Raw genomic sequence first — 17,203 nt, forward strand, 5'->3', positions numbered from 1 at the left:
GCGTGGGAAAATTTTCTAGAAAATTCAGATTACGCAACAATGCAAATTAAAATGTTTATGTACACATATATACTTTTGATTCTTACTCTTGAGAATCTTCTACAACTTTGGAGAATAGGCGGGAGTATCGCAATACATATCTAACATTATAAGCTAGGCATGTTTTTAAATATAACCTTAATCTAAACAACGTTGATATTAAAATAAATACATAACAACAAATTCGTTATAGCTATAATTATCAAAGATGGTTATCTTAATATCTTCCAGTGGAATTTGGTTTCGTTCCGGTGATTCTTCAACAAGAAGAAGAACAGTAATTTTACTAATTTTTTGACTGCTTATTTCTTTTAGTACAAAACGATATGAATTTGCAGTTTTTATCACGATGTTTAGATCTGTTATGAAACATAGAAACAGTGGCTTGGGTTGTTTATTTTAGAGTAAAGCCACATTAGGTTATCTGCTGTGTCCATCGCGAGGAATCAAACCCCGGATTTTAGCGTTGTAAGTCCGTAGACATACCGCTATCCCACAGGTGACAAAACAGTGGAAATCTAGCATTTGTAACTGTTGTGGTAAACCCCAAACGTGACCAACACCTCGGTTGTGTATATAGAGCCACTGAGGTAAGTTGTAACTTGTCTGTAGGCACTTCTGGAGCCACTGCGGTAACTTGTCTGTAGGCACTTACTTTGCCTATATGTAACTGGTGCCAATTCTGTTATCGAATATTTTCTTCTATTTTTTTCACTACCTCCTGTAATTGAATATGTATTACTAGCATTTTACTCGTTCATTAAAAATAAGTAGGTTCTGATTAATTTTCAGAAGCTACAACCACCACATCTCCTGTAAAGTTAAATTGTGTGTCGCATCTGCTGAGGTAGTGTTTTTTATGTTTCAACATACTGAATGTTCTTAAACCAGGATTATTGTCCGGAGCCAGGAATGAGGGGATGAAACATATTGTTACGACAGCGGGGGTCACGTGACCCTAGTAACACGTCATATTCTCGAAGGTTCGTGAAGTCTCGAGAGGCTACTTGATATGCGGTAGTCTTATATATATAAGCCGCCAAGAAGTGACGGCAGGAATGTAATGAAATGTGTAATTGACAGTTGAGTTGAGCACGTGAGTGGTTCGTTGTGAATTATAGCGTTTGTTATTGCGTGACTGTGGAAATTAAGTGTATTGCAAAGTTGTATTCAGAAAGAATAAACCAGTTTTATTTAAGAAAGGACTTGTCTTGTATCGGTAAAGTTTCTTCGGAAGTAATTTTTACGAAAAATTAACTAACGAACGGAGGTGTAACAATACTTTTGAGTTATATTAGATATATACGCCAAACTGGAGATTCAAACAGAACATCAGTTGTCATAGAACAATGCTTAATGCATTCCAGCTAAATAATAGCAGACAGACTAGCCACAATGTGTGATACACATCATGGAGATTGGCCAGTAGTGTTCATTGTTAGGTAAAGTTTACCTTTTATTCACACGTTACCTGATTTCAATCTTGTTAGAATTGATGTAAGTTAATTATTACGAATGGAGTTGAAACTTAGTAATAATGATTAGTATAATAATTTAGTGTTTGCTTTGAAGGCTGATTCTTAATGTTAATAATTAATATAAAAGTCTATTATTAATATTCGGGGTTAATATCTTGTGTGAAAGTGTTATACGGAGTTTGAGTACAATATTTTAAAACGATTTTGGAGCATCACCACGTCATTGCGGTTTGTGCCGCAACGTTTGGTCATGTTCATTCTGATGGCCATTCATTTTGACATTAGCCTTCCAGCAAAACTTTCCATTGTGAAAGGCTCCATTTTCAAACAGCCATATTCAAAGTGCAACCTTCTTCCCCACTGCTTTGCATAACCCTCTTAGAGCAAGAGGACAACAGTTTCTCAGATATCGTTTCAACAGTGTGATCGCATAGACATCTATAGGTGCTTCATCTGGCAACTTGTATAGTATAGTATGAATACTTTTTCATTCTGTAGCTGCATATTCGACAGTTGAACTGATATGTCGTGGAATTCAATTGTTTACAGGTGACTTGTGTCGCTTTTTCAGATGGAAATCCTTTTCAATTATGTTGTGCAACTGTCACATAGAGCAAGTAGACAACTTTAGTCACTGTCTTTTGTGTTCCTGGATTTTCATCTGTTACAAAACGTTTAACTTTGTTTACCACAGATGGGGTACGATTTGTTGCGGACCTCTTTTTGGATGATCCCAGGGCCCCAAGTTGATCTATATTCCTTTATTTTCCAATTTCCTTAAGTAAAAAGTATATCCTGTCTTAGAAATTCTAAATCCTCGATCTGTTAAAATCTTTATAATTTGAATGCATGAATATTTTATGTCGGAAAGGGTTGTTGCATACTTTTCCCAAAAGGGGCCAATTTTCCGTGGCATCATACTGCTTTGAAAACGTCAAGCAATGTCAAAATGCATTTCTGATTCATCCCGTTCCACCAAGATTTTCTGATTTTAATATTCAACATAGTTTTAATATAACACACTCAACACTGTATTACCGTTTGGTGCTAGCAATTATAATTTAGTATTAGAGTTGAACTAGTACCATAAATGAGGAATTTTTTGCCTATACCAAGTGGAATTTTTGAAATTATCTAAAATCATAGTGTGACACAATAATGATAGTGTTAACGTTCACTTCTGCTGTAATGATTTTGTAAGGATAATATGCAGAATAATATAAATTAAGTTGTTTTGGACAAACATAATTGTCAATACCTCTTTTTAAGCATTATGGTAGCTTAAAATAACTCATTACTTAACGCTGAGCATGTAATCATACAAAATAAGAGCATAGCCACGAGAGCGCTGCTGTAGTATTGTTTAGCAACAAATCAACATGGAGTTTGTTGTGGAGATAGAACACGTGAGTTCGTCGTGTAACCGTTGCCCACATTCATTAGATTGGGGAAGAAATGGCTTAATTTGTTATGGATCTGGGAGCTCTGTTGTTTTATTAAATCCATGGAAAAGTGTAAGTAGTTTGCATGTTTTACTTATGCACATGATACAGAATCTTTTTCTCATGACATCTGGATTCCGAAGACATTTGAAGTAGGCCTAAGAACCATTAATAGTAATCTACTAGTAGTAGTACTTCCATTACTGAGATTTGAGCAAAGTTTCAACTCCGTTAAGATTGAAGTTAATAACTACCGACTTCCATTACAGTCTACACTGAAGTTTAATTAAAGTTAAACACGGCAACATCATCAAACGAAGAAGTAACTTATTACGATTTACTTTTATTTTCTTCTGGCGACGGCAGCAACACGGGTTACATTAGGTTACAATTTACCGTAATAAATTCTGAAAATCAGCTGGTGATGTATACCTACTTAATCAGTAATTTTGCAACAAATTGTTTGAACTTCACTGTCCATCAAGTCCATTGACTTTGTGAAACTGAAAGAATGTATGTCACACCCTCTTAATCTTATGGTATTGACAGGTTATGTTTATAATAATATTAAAAATTTTAATATCAATTATAGTATGAAATATAAAATGTTTCTTTTTTATGAGTGCTTATGTAATAACTTCTACCAAAAGAGTTGCTAAAAGGCTACAGCAATCTTAATTATGTGTAACAGGCAAACTACAAAAGTTTCTATGACTGCTCTGTTTTAAGTCATCAGTTAGGTACCCTTGCCATTATTTTTTTGTTTTAGGCCTTTAACCCAGGGACGCGTGACAAAGTTGGGCTTAGCAACATTCTAAGATCTAATGCAGAATTGTTACATATAAAGCTTTGTGTACCATGTCTATCACATGTGGTCAGTTTTGTTATTAATATTTAATAAATTTAATGTTATATTTTAAGTCTAACTAATACTATAAGTAACTAAAATGCATATTGAATTAATTAAATTTGGTACTATAAGTTACAAAACGTTATAGAAACTTGTGTCTTATTTAATATGAGGCAAGTTCTGGATAGAAGTTAAGAGTCCCACAGAACAATAGCACAACATATGTGTACACGAAGTCTCATGCATTAGTTCAGGTTCTTCTCCATTATAGTGTATGAAAGTGACCTTGCTAAAGTTAGTCTGCTCAGTTGTCAGACTTGAAAAGGAGGGCGTTATTAAGATAACAAACCAAAGGAACGGATCTTAAAAGTGGAAAGATTATCTAAGAAAAGTTAACATAGAATGTAAAATTGAGAGATAAAAGACAGTTTTAAACCTCCATGGTGTGATAAATGCTTAGAGTTGTGTTTCAATTTGTAAGGTTAGGATAAAAAAGTTATATCCTATAGTGAATGTTAATTATGTGATGATGCTGAGTCAATGATCAAACAGCAGTAAATGATTTACACAGCATAATGTTTGTTGGAGATGAATAAAATGGAAAGTGTGAAAGGATAAATACATAGGCTTGTGGTGGAGTATATACATCTTGGATGAAGAAAATTATTTATATTCTGTATTGAGTATATTAATTATGAGGTTTGTAATGATTCAATGACCTCGTCATGGAAAAGAGTTAACTCAGCATAAGAGCTGAATAAAACGATGAGTGTGATGTGTAGAATGTTTAAGTTTGTGTTAGGTTATGTAAAGCAAGGATAAAGAAAGTTATGCAAAATTCATAGCTATTACATTAATTTATAGAATCATTTTTCATAATATTTTTATTGATAATTCTATAAAAAAATGGTAAAAGTGTCAGTTTCATGTGTGAGATAGCAAATTCTATTTTTGTTTTGTTATGGTTTTGTTTATCGTTAATTTATTATTCTATTATTTAGTTTAGCTGCTGTTTTAGTTCCTTACAAGTGGTTCTGATTACCGTATTTTCCCAAATATAATGCACACTTTTTTCCTCCAAATACATTCCCAAAAACTGACTGCTCATTATATTCGGGCACATTCAATTTTTTGAGGTATTTGACCAGAAGCTACCAACAAAAATGATTAAAATATGATTAAAGGTTTCAAAAAATGTTGCATATCTAATGCAATGTATGGGATGGATGATGCCATTCTGTGGGAATCAGAAGAGGATGAAGCACAGGAATCCAATAGTAGCGACAATTATAGTGATGACAAAGATTTATGTGAAGATGAATTATTAGCTTATTGTATAACCATGTATAAACTTTTAAATGAATTTTGTAAAATTCACATATAAAAAGATATTTCAATGAGAGATTTCTAAAAATGTTTAATACATCAATAGTTGTTTACTGTATTTGGAAACTATTCAATACATTTTGTACAACTGGTGTGTAAAAAAACACCATTTTAACCTTTCAAAATTGGGTGTGCATTATATTTGGGCAAATATGGTATTACTGTTTTCAATTATTCCAACAGTTGAATAAGCAAGATTCTGATTATATTGACTTTCATGAAAGTGATCAACTAATTGAAATTAAAGCTGGGCAATTAGTGGTATTTTCTAATTCTTGATGGACCCATTCATCGGTTCAATAGTCAGTCGTTCGGAATTAATGACAGATAGTGTTTGTAGCTTTGCCCTAAAAAGACAGGGTGAGCAAGTTTTGTATTAATTAAAATTAAACTTCAGACGTTTGAATCACACCCTTCCCCTCTCAGAATCACCAAAGCTGAACAAACTTGAAGTAAATTACTTATAAGGTTAAAACTGGGCAGAGTATGGATAGCCAATTGTACAGCTTTGTGCTTAACAACAAGCAAACATAATAGGAATATTTCAATTACTTGCATGGTTGGAATAATTGAAAATAGTAATAAATGGAATATTTGACTTTGGCATAATACATGAATGTATATTTATGCTGTATAAAAGTTCTATGATATGGCATAAAGAAGTATCAAGGACAGAAATTAAATAAATCATAAAACACTGAATATGTCTGTCTGTATTTATCAAGACTGTCAATTTTGGTTTTATATGAAACTAACTGAAAAAAATTTTGCATTAAAAGATGATAGTTTGCCACCAGTTAAACTAATGAACCCCTTGTGTTAAAGTTGATTAGTTCACTATTTGGTACAGGAATTTCATCATAAGTTAAGACCTGTTTAGTAGTATTTTACTGTAATAAAATAGTTCTCTCTTGTAAATATTTGAAACAGTAGTGTATTATATTCACATAATATTCTTCCTTCTACTTCTGGTAAAACAAATCAACTTTGCTTGTACCTTTTGAAACATTGCCCATACCAATTCAGACTGATGAATCATGTTGTAAAGCTGACTAGTTTATTAAAGTACACAACATTTAATACTTTACTGGTCTACATAGTGAATATTTGATTCTTATCAATAAACAGATTGCATTTTGAAAGGGACATAAAACTTCCTGTGGTACTTTTCCAACGTTTATGAGAAAATAGATGTCAAAAATATATAGAGTTAATGTTGACATATTTAGCTATTGTATAGACACTGTTAAATCCTTACATACATCAAGCATCCAAACATGAAAGGCTACTTATTGATGTGTAGTAGTTACTGTTTTGTAGATTATACCATAATATGAATCACTGGAATTCAACTTGTAGTGAATATTCCTGTTATTCCAGTTTAAAGAGTAGAGTAACAGATGAATATTTAATTTTTTTCCCTCAGTTTTCAAGCACCACAGGGCAGCCTATACAAACTGCTGTGCTACATACAAATCAAGTAACTTCAGTCAGGTGGATACAACATGGACAAGGTACTTTACAGTTAGTTTTTATGCCAGTATTTTACTAAACATTGAATTCCTTTTGTATGACAATATATATAATTTTATATAGATGTAGTTAAGTGCAAAAGAACGTTGATAAAAATAAGCTTAGATCAAGTATAACATGTACGAGTGTTAAGAGTTTTTAGTACATCAGAGACCTGTTGGAATTAGCTTTTAGATCAATTTGTGCTTTGTTTTGCAATTGGATTCAATTTTGTTTCAGTTAAATAACTGATAACTATTTATGTTTAAAGTAAAATTAGTGCTTTGGAATTCTTGCTGGGGATCTTTTATTTCATATTAGTGCATTAGTTTCAACAAAAGATAATACAAATTCATAGTATGCCATTCGATCACTGAGAATCATCTTTAATTCACACAAAAATAAAAACAGAAAGTAGAAGCAAACAGCTCGTACTGACTTTAGTTCTTCACATTCGTATTCTTATTAAAAGAGTTAAAAATGACAATATACACCACAACTTCAGAGCTTAGAACTTTCACAGATAACTAATTTTACCAAATAAAAGTTATGTTTGTGCTTTCCATATTTTTATTAATGCTCTCTGTAGAAACTTTGTAAAGTGTTTGACACAACCTTAAAAGGTAGGAGATTTGGAGATCACCAGAGGCTTCTAGCAAGGTTTAGGGATATCTCTTCTCCTAGTATCAATAGCTTTCTTACTGTTACATTTGTAGTTTTTTGGGACATATTGCTATCAAAATTGTTCTCTCTACAAAATGCAATTCTGAAAGCCATAAAGTAGAGCAAATAAAAAAAAAAATACCAATGACCATTTTTGCTCATCTTTTCCAATCAACAGTTTAAAAAAAAACTGTTTCAAATACATTCTACTTTTGTTATTGTTTTTTATTAGTAACAAAGTGTAAAATATTTTCAAAGTCAGTTATGGATTATGGTCAAACACAGTTTCATTTTTAGGTTGTTGTGATGACTATCATTAATTATTGAGTCCACTTGCCATTCTTCCTGTAGTATCAGCTGTTATTGTAGTGGTCCACTTGCCATCCTTTCTGTAGTATCTATCAACTGTTATTATAGTGGTACACTAGTCATCCTTCCTGTAGTGTCTGTCAACTGTTATTTTAGTGGTCCACTAGTCTTCCTTCCTGTAGTATCAACTGTTATTGTAGTTATCCACTAGTCGTCCTTCTTGTAGTATCTATCAACTGTTATTGTAGTGGTCCACTAGTCATCCTTCCTGTAGTATCTATCAACTGTTATTGTAGTGGTCCACTACTCATCCTTCCTGTATTTTCTATCAACTGTTATTGTAGTGGTCCACTAGTCATCCTTTCTGTAGTATCTATCAACTGTTATTGTAGTGGTCCACTAGTCATCCTTCCTGTAGTATCAACTGTTATTGTAGTGATCCACTAGTCATCCTTCCTGTAGTTTCTATCAACTGTTATTGTAGTGGTCAACTAGTCATCCTTCCTGTAGTATCAACTGTTATTGTAGTTGTCCACTAGTCGTCCTTCCTGTAGTATCAACTGTTATTGTAGTAGTGCACTTGCCATCTTTTAGGTAGTATTATCTGTTATTGTAATGGTCCACTAGTCATCCTTCGTGTAGTATCTAGTTACTATCCTTACTCCTGTACCCCAATATCTTTTACTGTGATGCTGGATGAGAAACTGAAAAACAGTAGTGGATGTGGCCCCCTACAACCAAACAATTACATAGAGGAGGTCACTTGTAGGGTGCTGGTTACTCATGGGTCTTACCCAATGTGTGTATGAATGCTTATCTGAAATACTTTTATTATAATAGGCTGGGGCATAGTTGGATGCCTGATGACTGTACTAGGCTTAGGTCTAGGCACCCTCACAGGTTGGCCTGGGAAACCAGATGGTTGCCTAATTACTTTGTTTAAAAAATGCTCTCATTTCACACTGATAGTCTTACCTATTAGCCCTCATTCCACATTGATAGTCTTACCTATTAGCCCTCATTCCACATTGATAGTCTTACCTATTAGCCCACATTCCACATTGATAGTCTTACCTATTAGCCCTTATCCCACATTGATAGTCTTACCTATTAGCCCTCATTCCACATTGATAGTCTTACCTATTAGCCCTCATTCCACATTGATAGTCTTACCTATTAGCTGTTTAATTTATGCTGTTAAATATCTTTTAAATCTTAGAATTTATTACTTGACTTTGTTATTTTTGACATTATTTGTTATTCCTCTGAAAAAGTGTGTTCAATGCTGCAAATTGAAGCTGAAATTTTGCCTGCAATATTTTGTATTGCTTCGCTAAGATTAGTAATCCGTAACATTTGAACCAGTTGCTTTTTAGATAGTTTAGTCAAACATTGTTTCAGTTTATTTTTATATCAATTTTTATTGAAGTTGTGATATTCTGTGAATGAAGTTTTCATCACAGTTATATTTAACATGTTCTGTCCTGTATAACATTATACAAGTTTGTTATAAAATCTTCATTTTCCTTATTCAGAATTTTACATTCTATCGACATCAGTTGATAAGACTGCTATATTATCGAAGCTGAAAGATGCCACTGTAAGTAGTTTTGTTATATAACTGAACGTTAGTGAATTATTCTCTGTTTGTATATATTAAATGTCATTTTGTATTACACTTCAAATGATAATAGTTAAACTCTGTACAGAAGGCTTACTAGAAGGTGTTTGGTAGATATAGTGAATCTTTAATGTAACCTTATATGGAGCTATCTTTCATCGATTTAACCAATGTTTAGTCAACAAAAGAAGAGGTAAATATAAGTATTAATGAACAAACAAAGGTGAAATTGGCAGCGAGATTGTTGTAATTATTGCCATGTTCAGTTTAAATGGCAGTAATAGTCTCAAAATATGAGTAAATTGAGAATGTTTAATCTTTATTTAATAATAAGAACTTCATGTTACCCAAGAATTGAAAAGTGTAGATTGTTTTGGTATCCCCCCCCCACAAAAATATTTTAATATCACATAAATTGTTAGTCAGCTTGCATGTTGCTTTCGTCTCAAAAACAACAAATGGTTGCGATCAACAACAAATGATAAAATATTTTAAACAAAGGGTCTGGTAAATATAATTTAATAATTAATGTTTTCGTGGATGATTTGTGAGAAAAGCTTTAACTGTAACTCTTTGTTACTTGTTTTTTTTATTTGGTCATGCGACAATAAAGTTTAAAAAGTCAAGCATGGGAAGAATATACTCAAATCTTAGGAGGGTTTTGTTGTATTTACTTAAAAAAAGTCATGAAGGCATCTCAAAAGCCGAGTTAATTTTGGGTTATTGATCAAGGTTTCCGGGTTTGTGAGGTTCCTTTGGTATTCATAAAACTCTGCTAAAAATCTTTACTAGCTAAATGATTGAAGAAGAATTGAAAAAAAAATATTGATTTTTTTCTATAACCATAATAACATTTTGAAAATACCCAAATTTTTTTTTGAAACATTTACAACTGTTTTTGTACTTTTTCAAGCTCATAATATGAAAATTATATTACATTAACAAAAACTCAGTGTTACATTTACTTGCTCTTATTAGCATTACCGAAAGTCTTATAAATATCTTTTAAAAATCATGTTAAAACTTAAAATAACTTTATAAACAATTATCTTCCTATTTTTTTGGTTCTTGGTGGACAAGGTCTATAACTTTATATGGCAATAATAAACCTTGAACTTGTTTACGAATATTCCAGTGATATAAGTTTTAACATGTCAAAAAACAGAGTTCAGACACAGAACTCATACTAAATTAGAAACATACACACACACGTGCTGACAAAATAAGATAACCAGCTAATTTATAATTTTTTTTATTAAAAAAAAAAGTTGACTGTTATTCATATGGAACTTTTTTTGTGTGTCCAGAATCATTGTAATATCTAAGATTGATCCTTTAGATAATGCCATTACTATGTTCCATTGCTGAAGATTATACATAAAATATTTGTTTACAAGGGTTAGTAACACAGTATAATATAACGTGATATAGAGTTAAATTAACCCTTCTGATAGCTTCTAACTTGCTCTTTGGATAACTTTAAAATTTCTTTTTATACAAATTCAACCTTGCTCTTCAGTTCGGTTCAGTTTCTTCTCAGATAGATTTAAACTTGCTTTTGTGATAGATTCAGACTTACCCAGTCATTTAAGGTGCAGTAGGTCATATGTAATGTGGACAAAAAATATCCAGTCAGGTTTTGTGTTATTTTTTAAATTATTTAGTAGAGGTGAAAATTATGTTCTTATTAGTGAGCTTTCATAAATCTGAAATGAAGAAAGTGGCTCTGTTGTGAGTTAGTTGAAGTATAAACTTTTCAGATAATGAAGAAATGAATCTTATTGAAACTGTTTGAATTAAATAATAGTTCATAATTTTTTTTCAAGCTTCAATATGAAGTGATTTTTAGTGGTCATGCTAGTGTGGTGTCTATTGCCGATGCAGTTTGGTTGCCAGGAGATCCACAAACTTTGTTAGTTGTGACAGCCTCAGCTGATTCAACAATGAAAATCTGGAAGAAAATTGAGCAAACTGGTAATTTCTAGAGTAATTTTTTATGGTATTTTAATACTGTATTGGTTTCTTTTATGAAAATAACTTGTAAGTAAACTTTTTATCACATCAATTACATATATAGACAGTTAAAACATTCCAGTTGTTCTCCACATCTCCACAAAAAGGCTTTAAAAATTTGTATGAACAGTATTCACAAATTACATTATCACCTGAAAGTAATTATTCCGAGACGCACACAAGGAATGTGTAACACAAGGAACGTGTAACACAAGGAATGTATAAGTGAGCATGCACAAAAATATTTTATACATGTTTAAACGTGACATTTGTGGTGTCTTCCAGATGATAAGTATTCTTGGTAATATGTTGTATTTTCTATTTTTACTTTATTTCAGTATGGTGTTGATATTATATATTTTGTTTGTATTTGAAAATGACTAAGGAGCATTTTTTCTTCCAGAACCAGCCTGTCTTCAGACAGTGTCATTTGGAAATGGATTTGCTTTAAATGTTAAATTGACATTGTTGCCTGGAACTACAGGTGAGAAAACATGTTAAAAGAATGAAAAGGTGTTTTTGAGTTTTTAATTTTTTTTAACATAATAATGTGTGTGTGTGGGTATAATATATATATATATATTATCAAAACAAGCCTTAACAACTAAAACAAAAGTGCTGTATATATTAAAAAGATCACCAGGACATAGGATATAATGTCGGATATAAGATGTGCCCTGGGTTTTTGTGGTGAGGATACGTTGTCTACAAGTCCTAATCTCCATTTGCTAGTCTCACATGTTAAAGAAAGAAGAGTAAACAAAATAGTTAAAAAGTAGATATGAGAATACATTAAGACTAAGTTAGGAGACCAAGATATGGGGGCTGAAGCCCCCAAAGTTTCACATCTATATCACTCTTCACCACCTGTTGTGGAAAGTTGACTGCTCTCCAAAGAAATATAACATGAAAGAAAAACGAAAATGAATCAGGTCCAACCATTGGGGTAATTAAGGGAATCTTACCTCCAAGATTGGCATTCCAGCCCCAATTATACAGTAAAAGCTGAAATTAATAAGTTAATATTGGTAGTACAGTAGATAAATTATAGTAGTATAAAAGCATAAAAACCCAACCCAAGTTATCTGACTAATATAACTCCCAACCTCTACCAATTAATGTTACTCATAGAGTCCATTGTAACTACCAATTTCTGGAATTGTACTACTTCCTCTCATTGAAAGCTATTTCAATCCTAGTTTACCTCTATGCATTGCTAAAGATTTTTCCCTAATAGTGCACCAGTCTTTTATACCCCTACATTTTTTGCACCATTTCAGAACATGGGCTGATCATGTGACTACCCTCCACCAATCATACTGCTCCATCTATACTAGTGCAACTAACTCCCTCTACTATTCTAGCACAATCTTCACGTTCTCAGTTGGCATTCTTGTATATAGACATGTGTTTTAACTCATTTTTCACGTGACTACAAAATTTTGATTGTGCTTGATCGCTAACTTATATCAGTTTCAGTTTCTTGTGTTTGATCTCCATTGTTTCTATTTGTTTGTTTTAGAAATATTTCTGTTTTCCGAATTCTTATTTGTTTATATGAATTTGAGATTTAATATGGCAGATGATGAAATTCCCGTGTTAGTAGACGATGGTTCTGACATATATCTCCAGGTCTAAGAGTCGACGATGTCTGCTGGGGAAACACAGGCTTTAGTTCGCAGGGAATTCATTTTTTACATTTGGCCTATGATTTCTTTCTTTCATGTTACAATTTTTAGTGAGAAAAGATATAATTACTGTGTGGAAATTTCTTTTTACGGCACTTTTCACCTGCACCTCCATGTAATCTGTTGGGTTAAATATTGTTCTTTTTTCCCAGGAGACCTATGGTAAGTTTTTCAGTGTGTATTCCTCATTCCCAGTAGGTATACTCATGTTTAGTGAGTTTATGTGTGCTTGTGTGGATGGACCTAATTTCCAGACTCGATAATTTAGGTCTTTCGTGTCTTCCCTATTCAGTATTTGGTAAGTTGCCCCCAGTAGCACAGCGGTATGTCTGCGGACTTACAACGCTAGAATCCGGGTTTCGATACCCGTGGCGGGCAGAGCACAGATAGCCCATTGTGTAGATTTGTGCTTAACTTCAAAACAAACAATTTGGTAAGTTAGATTTTATAATTATTTTACCATCCAAGTTACTCTAGTTTAAATTTGTGTTTAGAGTTTGTTTTTGTTTAAGTTTTGGTATATGTACTGGTTTTGTACAATCGTTACTTTGTGGGTGTGTTGGGTCATTATTTTTATTTCTTTTCACTGTTAATGTTATTTTGTTTGTAAGTTCCTTTTTCTTCACAACCAGTCGCACCTAACTGGGGATTAGATTTGAGTCAAAATTTCATATTGTTAACTGGATGCCTTTTTATGATAATTTTCTTCAGGGTAGGTTTTACTTTCATGTCCTTTGTTTTATAGGTTCTTTGGGTGGACTTATCTGTTTGATATTTAATGATCTCTTATCTTATAAGTTTCTTTAGTGGTTTTTACTTTAGATGTTGCTTATTGTTTTTTATGTTTTAGATCAAATTTTGTAGTTTTGCAGGTTGGTTATTTTTATGTGCTTTGTAGACTCTACAAATTTCTAAGTTTTGTAAGTTCATTAGTATTGAATACTTTCTCTAAGTATGTTTAGTTTGTGTCTTTTGGCTACACTTCACGACAATTCCATGGGTTCTACTGGTTCTACCTGAAGGTTTGTGCCTTCAGTCCCCCCCCCCCCTCTATCCATTTCCCAGATCTCATTACCTCTTTTTCAGGATTGTACCTCATCCAGTCATCTTGCTGAGTCTGTTTGAGACCTTCTACACAAAGGAGCTATTGAACGGGTGGTGCTCACTCAACCAGGATTTTACTACTGTTTATTTGTTGTCTCCAAAAACACAGGAGATCGGAGATCCATCATTGGTCTGTCCTGGCTGTATACCTATTTGGAGACACTTCGCTTGACCATGGAGTCCTACATCTCACTTCAGTAGGTTTTTTCCCGGGACTTTGGATGACCAAGTTTGATGTGATGGGTGCTTACCTTCATATTCTAATTGCCCCAGTGTCACTTCAGTTTGTCCACGAGGGTTCTTGTCTTCCAGTTCTGGGCACTGCTGTTTGGTCTTTCTTCAGCTCCCTATGTGTTTTGTCGAGTGGTACACTCTTTTGCATGTCATCTTCATTTGCTGGTTTTTTGGACTCACCATTACATGGATGACTGGCTACTGCTTGCCTCTTCCCGTGTTCAGTCACTCACTCATACCCATTCACAAGCTGCTTGGGTGGGGTTTCTCATCAAGGTGGAGAAGTCCTTTACTTCTCCCAAATAGAATCTTATTCATTTGGGGGTTTTCTTTAATTCCCATCTTGGTTGGGCACAGCCTTCTCCACTTTGGTTCAAGGATGTGGAGTGGGCAGTCATGAAGGTCGTACCTTCTCCTTCTCTTTATGCACGAGAGGTTCTATCACTTTGGGGATGTGGGCTTCATTGGAAGCTCTCATTCCCTTGGTTCTTGTGCACATGCATTCCCATCATTGGATGCTTCGTGACCAGTGGAACTTCTCCCACTATCCCTTGGATCATCCCATCACCCTTCCACCTGGGATCAGGGCTGAATTTGCTTGGTGGCTCAACAGGGACTTCACCACAGTGGGAGTTCCTATTCCTCCACCTCATCCCAAGTCTCATCTGTTTACAGATGCCTTCTTGGTTGTTTGGGGGGGGGGACTTTCATTGATTCCTAAGAGATTTCAGGTCGGTGGTCAATCAAGGAGACTACTCTCCATATCAACATCCTGGAACCTTTGGCAGTTCATCGGTCTCTGTATCATTTCCTTCCACCCATGCTGGGGTATGTTGTTATGGTTCATTCTGACAATTCCACTGTCGTCAGCTGCATCATCAGGCAAGGGGGAACAAAGTCCAGATCTCTGTATTTTCAGACTCTTGATCTCCTGTACTAGGCCAACGACCATCATCTGACAGTTTTGGCATGTCATGTTTCTTGAATTATGAATCTTGTAGCCAATCTCTTATCCCGTCCCAACCAGATTCTTCTCACAGAGTGGTCCTTTCATCCTCAGGTATTTCTGTGGGTATGTTCTCATCTGGGAACATTGCATATATATGTTTGCATTTGAAATTAAACTGGAATGCCAAACTTCCTTCCTTTTCAGTCTCCAGTTCTTCACTTCTCAGTTCTGGGGATGGATTCTTTCAGTCAAGATTGGAGAGGTCTTCAGCTATATGCCTACCTTCCAATCAGACTCCTCTCCAGACCACTCCTTTTTGTTTTCTGCTGGTTGCTCCATATTGGCCAGGCTCAGAGGTGGTTCCCTCTGCTCTGGCTCTTACTGGAGCAACAGACACTGCCCATTTTCTCTGTCCTGATTGCTCCTCTGATAATCGTGGTAGGATGTATTTCATCTCAATGTCACCAAACTCTATCTTCACATGTGGCTTTTGATTGGTCCCTTGCCTCGGCTCAGAGACTCATCCCTCGTGTAGCATCTTTCTTTGCCCATACCATTCTCCCTTCCTCCTTGTCTGTGTACCAGAGGCATTGGTTTTACTTCATACTTTAGTCTATTCACCATGGCTTCTGACCATCCCGTCCTTCTGTTCCTCACCTGGTTGTTTAATCAGGATTTGTCAGTTTGAACTGTTGCTTGTTATAGGGCTACCCTGTTGAACATCTTCCATTGTCAGGTTCTAGAAAGTCTATTCTTCTCCAGTTATTTCCCTTCTTTTTCATTCTTTTCATCAGGTCCATCTGCCACATCCCTTTGTTCTATCAGATTGGGATCTCAGTTTTATCCTTCATGCCCTCTCCAGTTCTTTCTTTGAACCCATTGCAATGCGTTCCTTGTACCATCTTTACCTATGGATCTATTTCCTCCTACCGTCCTGGCATGTGTTCATCGTCATTTCCAGATTTATGTCACTGATGTTTCCAGCATCCTTTACCATTCCTCGTATGTTATCCTCTATTCAGATCAGGCCTTCATTCCCGAGACATTGGCTGCCTAGGAAAGTTGTTTAGTCTTTCCTCCTATTTCTTACCTCCCTTATCCTACCTGTACTCCAATCCAGATCGACTACTTTATCCAGTTCGTTCCCTGCTATGTTATATGGCTCATACTGCCTCCTTTCATGGTTCTCGTTCCTGTCTATTTATTCCATAGAATTCTTCTGTTTCCCATGATATATCTCCTATTAGGCTCACTGGTTGGGTTCATCAACTCATATGTCTGGCGTATTTGGACGTGTTCATGGAAGGTCAGTGTGTATATAGTGTTTCTTTGCACCAAATTCGTCATTTAACTATGTCTTTAGTTTCTCAAAACCACCGTCCTTTGGAGGAGATCTTTCAGGCTGGTACGTGGACAACTCCCAATACATTTGTCGCACATTATCTGCACAACCTAGCTGTGTCTTCCTCCTGTGGTATTTCTACATACATCTGTTCACCTTTGACTGGGGTAAGTTGACATATTATTATTTTTTATATTATTTTGTTGATATACATCATATTTCAGGATCCCACCTGGTGGTGAGTGTTGCCTGGTCAGGCATGCTTATTATTGTATTACCACTAAGTCTTTATTCTTCTATAAAGCTTACTGTTGAGATGGGGTGTTTCTGTAAGACCACTAGCTGCTTATCCAGTGGTGTGTGTGTGTGTATATATTTATATTTTTTATCACTGTTTCGAATATAAAGGACTGTCACTCATGGACTTTATGAGTAAAGCACATGGGAATCTTTGTCCATCCCTAATGACCTGTGATTATTACAATCAGGGTCTTTCTGCTTTTCAAAATAGGAAACTGCAGACACACATATTTTGTCTCTAGTGCATCATTCCTCTGGACTCCCCAGTATGTA

The 17,203-nt window shown here is 34.5% G+C and overlaps 1 protein-coding gene across 1 annotated transcript; it reads left to right on the forward strand.

The window, feature by feature from the left end:
* Positions 1–2,891: 2,891 nt before the first annotated feature.
* Positions 2,892–11,797, forward strand: LOC106476372 (elongator complex protein 2-like; the record flags this gene model as incomplete). Its single annotated transcript, XM_022380261.1, has 5 exons — positions 2,892–3,031; positions 6,622–6,709; positions 9,215–9,279; positions 11,127–11,274; positions 11,717–11,797. Coding segments are annotated over exons 1-5 (517 nt in total), but the record flags the coding sequence as incomplete, so codon positions are not given.
* Between the last annotated feature and the right edge of the window lie 5,406 nt (positions 11,798–17,203).

Source organism: Limulus polyphemus, unplaced genomic scaffold, assembly GCF_000517525.1.
Source record: "Limulus polyphemus unplaced genomic scaffold, Limulus_polyphemus-2.1.2 Scaffold10401, whole genome shotgun sequence".
Classification (NCBI taxonomy): Eukaryota; Metazoa; Arthropoda; class Merostomata; order Xiphosura; family Limulidae; genus Limulus; species Limulus polyphemus.